This window comes from Oryctolagus cuniculus, chromosome 6 (assembly GCF_964237555.1).
Source record: "Oryctolagus cuniculus chromosome 6, mOryCun1.1, whole genome shotgun sequence".
Taxonomy (NCBI): domain Eukaryota; kingdom Metazoa; phylum Chordata; class Mammalia; order Lagomorpha; family Leporidae; genus Oryctolagus; species Oryctolagus cuniculus.
This window is the reverse complement of record NC_091437.1, coordinates 95493699-95506530: the sequence shown is the minus strand read 5'-3', so window position 1 is coordinate 95506530 and position 12832 is coordinate 95493699. Positions and strand designations below refer to the sequence as shown.

General features: G+C 40.2%; 1 protein-coding gene across 3 annotated transcripts in view; it reads left to right on the top strand.

Annotated features, from left to right (window-relative positions):
• Nucleotides 1-12832, top strand: part of SLCO5A1 (solute carrier organic anion transporter family member 5A1) — a 183987-nt gene that overhangs the window by 117927 nt on the left and 53228 nt on the right. For 2 of the 3 annotated variants that reach the window (XR_011389128.1, XM_002710462.5), the window contains exon 5: nt 4834-4998. The exons of the other annotated variant lie outside the window; for it this stretch is intronic. Coding sequence is in view for 1 of the 2 variants with exons in the window: in XM_002710462.5 (XP_002710508.1) it covers nt 4834-4998 (165 nt within the window). In the remaining variant the exon portion in view is untranslated. The remainder of the gene's footprint in view (nt 1-4833; nt 4999-12832) is intronic. 3 annotated transcript variants of the gene reach the window in all.

Sequence of the window (12832 nt, the reverse complement as noted above, 5' to 3'; positions counted from 1 at the left end):
TTTATGCATTTTTTGCAGGTTTCCTCCTGAAATGAAGTTGTGCTCAGGATATAATAGAGACCCACAGTATTCATTTGCTCTATTTCCATTTAGGTTTGCTTTGATCACTTTAAGATTCTATTTGCCAGGTTTCTCCACCCTAGTAAGTATCATGTAATAATAAATCTGTAAGTAATTTATAACTTATTTGTGGGGAAGTATTTTGAGACTAGTCAGTTAATTTCTCTTATTCACACCTGTTCTGTTCTGTAAAACCACCATGAACATGGAGTCAATGCATACAAAAGCACTATTCCCAGAACAGATACAGGGTTGAGTCCCTGACAGACTCATCGTAACTGTCGACCAGTCAGGGCTTAATCTTGCTTTACATGCACTTTGATTTAAAGACTCTTTATTTAATACACGATGTTGATTCACTGACATTGAATTCTTGGTCAAGAGTACTGCAACCCATGCCTGAGTGAGGCACTGTCTAACACATGTAGTTTCTCCACAAGACACCTCTTAGCCTCCTGTGCTTATCAACACCAGGCAACATTGCAGCAGCATGCTTGGGAGGGCATTTAGAACCATGAAGTTACTAATAGAAAGCACAGCAAAGAGAGGTATGTGGGAATATGTTATCAGAAGGACCCTTGTTTATACTATGGAAACTGAAATAAGAATGCACAATGACACCTTGTTTCACTTCAGCTAGGAACGGGCTAGTCAGAAGACTGAAAATTTTTGCTGGTCTGTGCATGACTACAAATGTCCTGCGAATATTAATTTTGAGGTTATCAATTAATTTAAACAAATGGGCAAATTAGCATATACAAAGTTCAGGAATAATTGAGGATCAGTCATCTCTTGTTCCTGTTAGACTTTCTCTTGTCAGTTTTGGCATCATTGAGTCATTGTCCTAGTTGGTTGTTGAGAATCTGCCAAGCTGTCTTCTGTGTGCTCCTGACATGGCCCCAGCATTCCATGAGCAACTCTTTACTTTCTTGTGCAACAGGATCTTCTAGGTGCATCTTGTATTTTCTCCATCGCAACTCTGAAGTTAGACATTTCACCAAGGAGCTCTCATTCCATTTAGTGGAAAATGGCTCTGAGTAACCAAGAACTGGGTGTTAGATGTGCTAATTCCTACTGGGGTGCCATTATTTCTAAGCCCTGTTAACAGACAGAATTGCGAAATATGTGTGTATGCATACACATGAAAACTGATCACTTACACATCCTCTCTTATCTGTCATCTCTCTTCCTCTATCAATCCATCCATCCATCCATCCATCCATCTACCCATCATCTATTATTTTATGTACTTATTTAACCACCTGGCTAAACCTTGAATACATACTAATACCTCCAGTTCCAGTCTCTGACAATCCATTGTCTCTATTTCCATGTTTGTAATTTTCTTCTTTGGCAGTTGGAAAACTATCTTCTACACCTTTCAATGTATTTAGTTGCATATGTGAAAAAATACCCACTGCCACCAGCAGTCTTGGATACTCTGGTCTCTATCCCTGCAGGGCATGTAGGGTGAAACTTTAGCCTCAACAAAGAGAAAGGAGGAGGGGGAAGAAAGAAGGAGGCTCACTTAAAGTTGTTGAAAAATATGGATTTTAGCTAAATTCTTCCTAAATAACAGCAGAATTTTTTAATGAAAGAAAATAAACAGCCATCATATATATTTTTAGTTACTTTTGAAATTAGAAGCCTACTTTATCATGCCAAATGAATCTAAAATAAACAGTCTAATATAGCGCTGTCTCTTAAAATATTCATGTGATGCTTATGTTGTCTTCTTATATTAAAATTTATTTTCTATTTTCTCCAGATGTTTTAGATTCAGCACACTGGCTTTCAACATAGGAGCTAAATTTAATTTGAATCTTTAATTGTTGATGGAGAATTTTAACTTTCAAATTTTGAATTCAATATTTATATTTATTTATTTATTTATTTTACACGAAAACTTTTTATTTAAGGTATACAAACATCATGCCTTTCATAAATACAAATTTAGGAACACAGTGATTCCTCCCTCCCATCCCACCCTCCCACTCTTCTTCGTCCCTCTCCTATTCCCATTCTTATTTTTTACTAAGATCTATTTTCAGTTAACTTTATACACATAACATTAACCCTATACTAAGTAAAGAGTTCAACAAATAATATGAAAAAAACAAAAAACTGTTCCTCAATATTTGAGACAAGGCTTGTTCAAAGTTAGCACAGCGTAGAGTCAATGTCACTTCTATAGATTATCTTTTAGGTACTCTTTTAGTTACCACAGATCAGGGAGAACATATAGTATTTGTCCTTTTGGGACTGACTTATTTCACTAAGTATAATGTTTTCCAGTTGCATTCATTTTGTTGCAAATGACAGGATTTAATTTATTTTTTTACTGCTGTGTAGTATCCCATGGTGTATATATGCCATAGTTTCTTTATCTGGTCTTCAGTTGATGGACATTTGGGTTGATTGCATATCTTAACTATTATAACTTGAGCAACAATAAACATGGAGGTACTGATAGCTCTTTCATATGCTGACTTCATTTCCTTTGGGTAAATTCCCAAGGGTGGGATGGCTGGGTCATATGGTGGGTCTATATTCAGATTCCTGAGGAATCTCCAGACTGTCTTCTGCAGTCACTGTACCAGTTTACATTCCCAACAGTGGATTAGGGTACCTTTTCCCCCACATCCTTGCTAGCATTTGCTGTTTGTTGATTTCTGTATGAAAGCCATTCTAATGGGGGTGAGGTGAAACCTCATTGTGGTTTTGATTTGCATTTCCCTGATGGCTAATGATCCTGAGCATTTTTTCATGTGTCTGTTGGCTGTTTGTATTTCCTCTTTTGAAAAATGGCTGTTTAAATTGGATTTAATGTTTTATTTACAGTGTTTACAATAGAATAGAGGATAATTTAATGAAGTACTTTAATTATGTTTTCCTATGGTGTATTTAAAACATGTTAAAAAAATCAAGTCTGCATCTTAACCTTCCTTTTAAAATGTTATTTGACACTGGAAAAATTATTTGACACATTAAATTTAATTTGAATTTTAAAATGATAATAGCAAATGTTCTTAATTTTTTTAGGTTTTTAAATTTTGATGATAGGAGGCTAAGAATTATAGCTTTTGTAAAAGTTGTTAATTTTAATGAAACAGCTTTATTATGTTAGAGCAAAGTAGTATAATCTTTGAGATGACTATATTCTTAAACATAATGCAATGTTTACTTTTTCCATGAGGATATGTGAAAATTGTATAAATGTCCTTTGATTCAAGTTATAAACATGCAAAAACACAAAAGTATAAACACATGAGTCTTCTTTTTTTTAAAAGATATATTTTATTTATTTGAAAGGCAGAGTTACAGAAAGGGAGAGGCAGAGAGAGAGAGAGAGAGAGAGAGAGAGAGAGAGGTCTTCCATCCGCAGGTTCACTCCACAAATGGCCGCAACAGTCAGAGCTGAGTTGATCTGAAGACAGGAGCCAAGAATCTCCTCCAGGTCTTCACATAGGTTCAGGGGCCCAAGGACTTGGGCCATCTTTTTCTGCTTTCCCAGGCCATAGCAGAGACCTGGATCGGAAGTGGAGCAGCTAAACTGGCACCCATATGGGATGCTGGCACTGCAGGCGGTGTCTTTACCTGCTATACCAGAGAGCCAGCCCCATGAGTCTTTTTTTATTCCTCTCTCAATTTTCATAGAGATCAAACCCTTAATAGTTTGGTGTGATATATATTGAGAAGTATACATTTGACCACACATAAATACTATATTTTGGTCTGTTTGTTCTTTATTTTAGTTACACACACACACACTCTACTTGTGTGTGTTTCTGTGGCCTGATTTATTTACTAACAAAAAATACTTCTTGGAGTTATTTTATGCCAGTACATGCACCTCTATTTCATTTTTAACTACCATATACAATTCTATCATATGGTTAGGCCATAATTTATTTAAACATTTCCCATTGATGGACATTTAAGTATTTTCTCCCAATTTTTTCTGCTACACCCAAACTACAATGACATTACTTGCACCTGTGTCTTGAAGCATATTTGTGGCAAGTTCTGTGAAATAAATCTGAACTCAGGAATGAAACTTTTCTCTCTTCCTTGTGGGGGCAGCCCTGTAGATGCTGAAGTCCCACCTCTGAGTTCTCCTTCCCCATGAACTCTCAGGACTTTTTGTTTTCCAATTCAAAGTCCTTAGCAATGTCTGAGAAGTTGGCCTCGTCCCTCTTGGCTTTTCTAGCAATGATTATTTCCTGTTTCATGATGAGTCTGGAAGATCAGATCTCTGACATTATGTGCCCATTCCCTTCCCTGTGGGCAGTGGCAGTGCAGGGTCAGGGCTGGGTCAGCTCACAAGTGCATCTTCCCAGGGGAGTGGTGGTTGGGTGAAGTGGAAACTATAATTAAGGATTGTTTTGCAGGTCCTCTTACGTTTAGTAGACTTTGGATCCTAACAGAGAGTAACATGGTTTATTCAATGAAAAATTCAAGTAATTACTTAACAGTTTTTAAAACAGTAGTGACAGCTTGGGTATTACTTGTCAGGATGTTTGTGTGTGGGTATGTTTTTAGATACTTTATTTAATTTCCTTACCCTGGTATAAAGTTTAAGAAAAAAAAAGTCATAAAAATTGATTTAATAAAGGAGATGCTTCTAAATGTCATCAGATCTTTCTATTTTTATTTTCTTGTGGCAAATGTTGCCAAATGGCTATTTCCAGTTCATTTCTAAAACAGTTCAGTTTTATTTTGTTTTCCATCCATTGTTTATAACATTCATTTGTCATTTTTGTCATTTTGTAGACCTACCAAGAGCAGCTGTCAGGATCTTAAGCAACATGACATTCCTTTTTGTGAGTTTGTCATACACAGCTGAGAGTGCCATTGTAACTGCTTTCATTACCTTCATTCCCAAGTTCATCGAGTCACAGTTTGGTATCCCAGCTTCCAATGCCAGCATCTACACTGGTAAGGCACTGCCTCTAGGGCTACTTACAAACATGGTCCTTTTGATCACTAAACTGAAATGGAATGAGTGACAACAAAGTGCAATCTAACATCAGAGTGTTAAGTTCATTAACAGTTACCTTTCCCCCAGATTTTATGAGGAGGAAATCCTGGAATGTGTTCTCTTTGAATCAGATTGTGTTACCATGTGGCATATTTACCAACTGTGTTTTGGAAAGGGAGATGGTTCTCAGCTTAAAAAATGAAAGAAGCATTGACATTCAAATGTAAATCTCAATATACCTTTTCAAGGGTTGGTGTGAGTCTCAAAGTGTTGAAGTTAAAAACATTGATAACCTGAAATATAGATCAGTTCATTGCAATTAAGGTTTTCCCTTTAAAAACGTGAAGAGCTTTTATTTAAATTACCTGAAATGCTTAAAGTTAAAAAAGAAATTTTATGAATTTTATTTTAGGTGATGTATGTATGGACAAGCTGATTTTTAGGAGTCTTCAATGCATGCATTCATACTGCTGAGTACTCGAAACTTCTTTCGTCGGAAGTTGGATATCTAAAAATATGGGAACATTAGTTCTCAGATGCTGAAAGAATTTTCAGTGTACTGTCATGCGATATTCTGGATATTTCCTTAGTGGTATCAAAGATAGCCAAATGACTATGTCTTTTTGAAGGGCCAGTTTATTAATAAAGTCTATTCATATAGTTGAAATGAATTTAGATAGTAAAGAATGATGATAGCCTTTCAGATGACTTAGGCTCCTCCCTTTCCAATTTCATACTCAAGTCCGGGAAGCTTGAATTACTTGGAAATGACTAGGCAAAATTCTGTGGCTGTAGACAGAGAAGTTGATTTCCAAGGTGTAAGTAGTCACTCTATTCTGCACTTCATCTTGCACATAACATAGAAAGACTGGAATTGGGTTGTGAGTCCACAGTAGCAAATATTTTTATAAAGAATATACTGCTGTCGACTATTGTCATGTGACCCAAAATGGTTTTTTTCTCTATCTTGGCTAAAAAAAAATGTGTTTTCTTTTATTAACATAAAATTTCCAGATTATTTTGCAGTGTGATGCCAGGAAACCTAAACTTCTCATTTCTACTTGACTCTTCCACTGGCCCTTTTTTGAACAGTGACTCTTGGACAGGGAAAGTGAAAGCTGCTTACTAGATTATGGCTATAAGTATGAAGCAGTCTCAAGTGTTCCCCAAATTAAGTTTTGATGTTGGAAGGTGTTCTGGGAACGAATGTTGTAGTTGGATAAACTGGAATTAAACAAAGTTTTATGGGGTTCTCTACTTCTGGTCTGTTCGTCAGCCTTGCTATGTCCAGTGTGCATGGTATTTTCCAGAGGAAGGTTCTTACTACAGTCTTTTCCAAGTTTGACCATGAATCCCAATTGTTTTGGAGGTGTCTTTCTCATGGAAGGGCACCTCTCAGGACCCACACAGGGAAGCCATCCTCTGTGTATCCCCTGTTCCAGTCAGACTAGGGAGCAGAGCTGTCTGGATCACCCATTTCCCTCCAGATGTGTCCTTTGGATCCCCAGGTTACTGCACAGTGGGACAGTGATAAGCTGGGGAGAAATTGATGTGTCTTGAATGCATGTTGACTAAAGCTGTCTCAAAATGACTGATAGAGACAGAGGTTCGATAGACAACACCTATGGAAAACATGGGGTGAACAGTGCAGCTGGACCTGGGACTTTTGACTGCAGTTCCCTTGTGGTGTGGTTGGGATAGCAGTCCCCAGATGTGGCCCACCTGGCCAGGAGAGTGCATTACTGGGAAAGCCTAATTCACAGGATGTATGTACCCCCTACTTTCTCTTTCTCTAAATACAAATTTATTTATTTATTTTCATTGTTTGGAAGTCAAGAGAGAGTGGGAGAGGATGAAATTCCGTTAGCTACTTCATTCCTCAGATGCCTGCAACAGCTGGGGCTTGGCCAGGCTGAAGCCAGGAGCCTGGAACTCAATCTGAGTCTTCCAGGTGTGTGGCAGGGACCCAACTACTTGGGCCATTACTGCTGCCTCTCGGGGTGTGCATTAGTAGGAAAGTGGAATTAGAAGCAGAGCTAGGACTTGAACCCAAGCCTTCCAATATGGGATGTGGTATCCCAAACAGCATCTTAACCTGCCCCAACCCTGTGCTTTAATATCTGAATTAAAGAAGCCATGTCTCAGAGTGCCAGTTCCATTCTGGTTTTGTCATTAACAACTCTTTTATTTTGATAAAATATTTGTATTCCCAGCTAATACTTTTTCTATCTTTATTTTTTTTGTTTTTTTACTTTTATTTAATGAATATAAATTTCCAAAGTACAGCTTATGGATTACAATGGCTCCTCCCCCCATAACTTCCCTCCCACCCTCAACCCTCCCCTTTCCCGCTCCCTCTCCCCTTCCATTCACATCAAGTTTCATTTTTAATTCTCTTTATATACAGAAGATCAGTTTAGTATATATTAAGTAAAGATTTCAACAGTTTGCACCCACATAGAAACACAAAGTGAAAAATACTGTTTGAGTACTCGTTATAGCATTAAATCACAATGTACAGCACATTAAGGGCAGAGATCCTACATGAGGAGTAACAGGAGTGACTCCTGTTGTTGACTTAACAAATTGACACTCTTGTTTATGGCCTCAGTAATCACCCTAGGCTCTTGTCATGAGCTGCCAAGGCTAGCCCTTTGAGTTCACTGACTCTGATCATGTTTAGACAAGGTCATAGTCAAAGTGGAAGTTCTCTCCTCCCTTCAGAGAAAGGTACCTCCAGATAAGGGACAGATTGCTTAAGAGTAGAGGGTGGCCTGTTATGTTACAGTAAAATTGAAAAGGGATGGTAAGTCTTTTTATTTATTTGTTTGTTTGTTTATTTATTTGTTATGAAAGCTTTTATTTAATGAATACAAATTTCATAGGTACAGCTTTAGGAATATAGTGGTTCTTCCCCCCATACCTGCCTTCCTACCCTAACTCCCATCCCACCTCCTACTCTCTCTCCCATCCTAGTAAGTCTTTTTAAAACTCCCCTTTGTTTTTTGAATTTTTATCAAGTGAATCCTTCTTTCTCCCTGGGCATTGATTTGTATTTTTAAATTTTTTTAATTTTTATTTTATTTTGTAAAGGATTAATCTATTTATTCAAAAGACAGTTATAGAAAGAGGCGAAGAGAGAGAAAGAGATATATTCCATCTGCTGGTTCACTCTCCAAATGCTACAATTTGAAAGGCAAAGTGACAGAATTAAGGGGACATAGAGAAAGACAGAGAGAAAGAGAGAGAGAGGCTGGCACCGTGGCTCACTAGGCTAATCCTCCGCCTGTGGCGCCAGCACACAGGGTTCTAGTCTCAGTCGGGGCATCGGATTCTGTCCTGGTTGCCCCTCTTCCAGTCCAGCTCTCTGCTATGGCCTGGGAGTGAAGTGGAGGATGGCCCAAGTCCTTGGGTCCTGCACCCGCATGGGAGACCAGGAGAAGCACCTGGCTCCTGGTTTTGGATCAGCGCGGTGCGCCGGCCTCAGTGGCCATTGAGGGGTGAACCAACAGCAAAAGGAAGACCTTTCTCTCTGTCTCTCTCTCACTGTCCACTCTGCCTGTCCAAAAAAAAAAAAAAAAGAGAGAGAGAGAGAGCACTTCTGTTTGCTGGGTCCCTCCCCAAATGGCCACAAATCCTGGGACTGGGCCAAACCAAAGCCAGGAGCAAGGACTCATCTGGGGCTCCCACAGGGGTGACAGGGGCTTAAGCACTTGGGCCATCTTCTGCTGCTTTTACAGGCCATTAGCAGTTACTGAATTGTAAATGGAGCAGCTGGGACTCTAATCAGAGTTATGAAATGATGATGTTGCAGGCAGCCTAACCTACTACACCATGTCAGCCCCAGTTTTGTATTTTTTTTTTAAAAAAGATTTGCTTAATTGAAGAGCTTTTGTTCATTGAATCCTTTCCTATGCATGTGGAATGCATAGGGTGGAATTAAGACATTTATCTGAGAAACTGAAAAATAGCTTTAATTTTTCATCCGACAAAGTGTTCAAATTATATTTAAAAATTATTTTGACAAATATCTTGACCCTCTATAGCGGATTGCTGTTTGTGTCACATGGGAGAGATGAAGCTCTAGATGGTTCCAGAAGATGGGCTTTCCATCATTTTCTCATTCCCAGGATCACTGAGCACCAGTTCTCTGCAAGGCATGAGGCCTTGTGTGTTGCTGGAAACAGAAAGACCCAAACCAGGCTCTTAGCTCACTTACAGATCAAAGAGAAAAGAGGGAGCTCATACAATAAGTTAGAAAAACCTGTTTAAATAAATTCGTAGAAGACTTGGGCTGCAGAGCTTACTTGGGCAGATGGGGTAGTATGTTTGAGCTGCATTTTATGGAGGCAGTAGCTTTTAAGGAAAAGTTGAATTTGCTCACTTAGAGTTTGGAGGAAAGATCTTTTTTTCCGGTAGAGGATTGGTTTAGCAAATGCAGGAGATGAGGGTAAGGCTTGTTCTAAAAAAAATTAAAGAAGAAGAAAAGACAGTTCACCCCTGGGTTGGAAATAGGAAGGAGGGCCTCTGAAGGCAAGCAGGTGGGTGTGGGAGGGATGCTTTCTGGAATTGGGGGTGGGATCTGCTCAGGGACTTCAGTCCCGCGTGGCTCACTCTGCTGTCATATGGAGGCCCCGTGTCCTGATGGAAGGGAGTTGGTGACCCCAGTGTATGATGAGGATGTCAGTGCGACATGCATAGGCATCACACTTCATTCTTCTAGTGCATGTGTCTGTCCAACAGCAGATCTGGGTCTAGAACATTCTTCCCATTCATGGTCTCCCTGCTAACCCATCTGGGGTCACATTTACTGGATGTAGTTAAAGATTTTTGAAATGGTTATTTCGCAAAAGCCTAAAGTGATGTGAAGACCCCAGAAGGAGGACAGGGACAGCACAACATTGAATCCTGCTGCAGCTGGTAACCAGCTGTGTGACGTGGGACAAGTCACTTACCTCCCTAAACCCCTAAATCTCAGCTCAGACTGGAATTTGTCTGTAAAATGAGACTAATCTCTCCCATCTCCCCAGGGGCTGAAGCTATGGTAAGAATAAAATAATGAAGTGAATGGTGATTTGCTCTGACACTTAGCTAGCTTCAGACAGGTGCACCATATAAATGGAAAACATGACTTAATCACATGTTATGAGGAAGAAAATGGTTGTTTATGATGATGGTGGGATAACACCTTACATCTGAAGTTGCGCTGCTTGAACAGGTCTGAGAATGAAATGACAACTACTGGCAATTATCCAGTGTTTCCTAGAATAAAACACTAGATGTCTTTATATGGATAACATCGTATGATCCATGTATCTCATGCCCATGCAGTATGTATTACTAATTATGGCCATTTTCCAGATGAGCAAAAAAAGGGTCAGGGAATTTTGAGTACCTTGCTTAAAGGCAAATCATGAGTTGTAGAACCAGCATGCTATAGTCTTGCAGTCTATCAATATGGATGCATGATTCTTATTGAAATGTTGTAACAGGCACATGTTATTATCATTGCTCTATTCAAATTTTTTACTGTTTCCAAAGAAACAATATTGGTCATTTTAAGATTGTACTTCAGGGCTGGTACCGTGGCATAGTGTGCTAAGCCTCTGCCTGCAGCGCCAGAATCTGATTTGGGTGCCAGTTCAAGTCCTACTTGCTCCACTTCCTATCCACCTTTCTGCTAATGGCCTGGGAAAGCAGCAGAAGATGGCCCAAGTCCTTGGGCCCCTGCACCCATGTGGGAGACCTGGAAGAAGCTCCTAGTTAGTTCCTGGTTTCAGATTGGCTCATCTCCAAACATTGTGGCCATTTGGGCAGTGAACCATCAGATAGAAGATTCTCTCTCTGTAACTCTACCTCTCAAATAAATAAAATCTTTAAAAAAGAAAAAAAGAAAGATTCTGCATCTACCTCATTGCCACTGGGCCATGGTGAACAATATTTGCTTTTAAAACACTGTGATTTTTAAACAAAAAAGTTATTTATTTATTTGAAAGATAAAGTAACAGAAAAGAGAGAGAGAGAAAGGGAAGGAGAGAGAGATATCTTCCATCTGCTGGTTCTCTCCACAAATAGCCACAAAGGTTGGGGCTGGCCTAAGCTGAAGCCAGGAGCCTGGACCATATGGGTCTCCCACATGGGTTCAGGGACCCAAGTACTTTGTCCATCTTCCTCTGCTTTCCCAGGAGTCTTAGCAGGGTGCTGAATTGGAAGTGAAGCAGCAAGGACTCTAACCAGCACTCATATGGGATGCTGGAGTTGTAGGCAGAGGCTTAACTCACTACGTCACAACGTGGGGCCCAGCGCTTTGATCCTTCAGCACAAAATTTGCTTCGGATCCTGCCCTTTGGTGTGTAGAATTAGTTTATCTTGGGCCGGCGCCCGTGGCTCACTAGGCTAATCCTCCGCCTGTAGCACTGGCACACCAGGTTCTAGTCCCGGTCGGGGTGCTGGATTCTGTCCCAGTTGCTCCTCTTCCAGTCCAGCTCTCTGTTGTAGCCCAGGAAGGAAGTGGAGGATGGCCCAAGTGCTTGGGCCCTGCACCTGCATGGGAGACCAGGAGGAAGCACCTGGCTCCTGGCTTCGGATTGGTGCAGCGTGCTGGCCGTGGCAGCCATTTGGGGTGTGAACCAATGGAAAGGAAGACCTTTCTCTCTGTCTCTCTATCTCTCACTGTCTAACTCTGCCTGTCCAAAAAAAAAAAAAAAAAAAAAAAGAATTAGTTTATCTTCACCAGGGAAGTAGACTTGGAAAACTCCAATTTGTTTTTCATTGTAGAATAATCAAGATACTTATTTCTGTAGCAAGGGGATTAGGCTGGAGTATGATTTTTTATTTTTATTTATTTATTTATTATTTTTTATTTTTTTGACAGGCAGAGTGAACAGTGAGAGAGAGAGACAGAGAGAAAGGTCTTCCTTTGCCGTTGGTTCACCCTCCAATGGCCGCTGCGGCCGGCGCGCTGCGGCCGGCGCACCGCGCTGATCCGATGGCAAGAGCCAGGAGCCAGGTGCTTTTCCTGGTCTCCCATGGGGTGCAGGGCCCAAGCACCTGGGCCATCCTCCACTGCACTCCCTGGCCACAGCAGAGAGCTGGCCTGGAAGAGGGGCAACCGTGACAGAATCCGGCACCCTGACCGGGACTAGAACCCGGTGTGCCGGCGCCGCTAGGCGGAGGATTAGCCTAGTGAGCCGCGGCGCTGGCCTTGGAGTATGATTTTTTTTAAAAAAATTCCTATTTTTTTTGTTGTCTACATAATCAAATGTTTGCCATCCATTTTTAGCTATTGATTTGTGGTTTCATTGACAAAATGCAAGGCAGGGACACTGAACTCAAATGGCAGCTTTTAGGATCATTGCATCTTCAGATGGGAGGGAGAAATGAAGGAGCTTTGATATGTTTCGTTGTTCCTTGGGTATGTACGAATTTTCAATGCCAGTTCTTTTTTATGAGAATAGTTTTAAGATTAGTTTTTGTACTAGTTTCATAAAGGTATACAGAGATGTCCTTTCTATCATTCTATCATTGACATTAAGCTTTTAAATACTAACAGAGTAGCTTGGCCATAGGTGTGTGTTAGCATCACGGGCCACTGCTAAGATCAGGTGATATTGTTTGACTTGGAGACCTGTGCTGGCACCACCCTTTAAGAAGGTGTCCTCAGAAAGAAGAGAAAGCCACTTAAAAACAGCATTCTATCTTAGCTTCTCGAGTCTCCTCACTTACGTAATTTTAATCAACCTTACGATAGATAGAGGCCATTAGGAGCTGAGAGCAAAATTACAGGTGCTT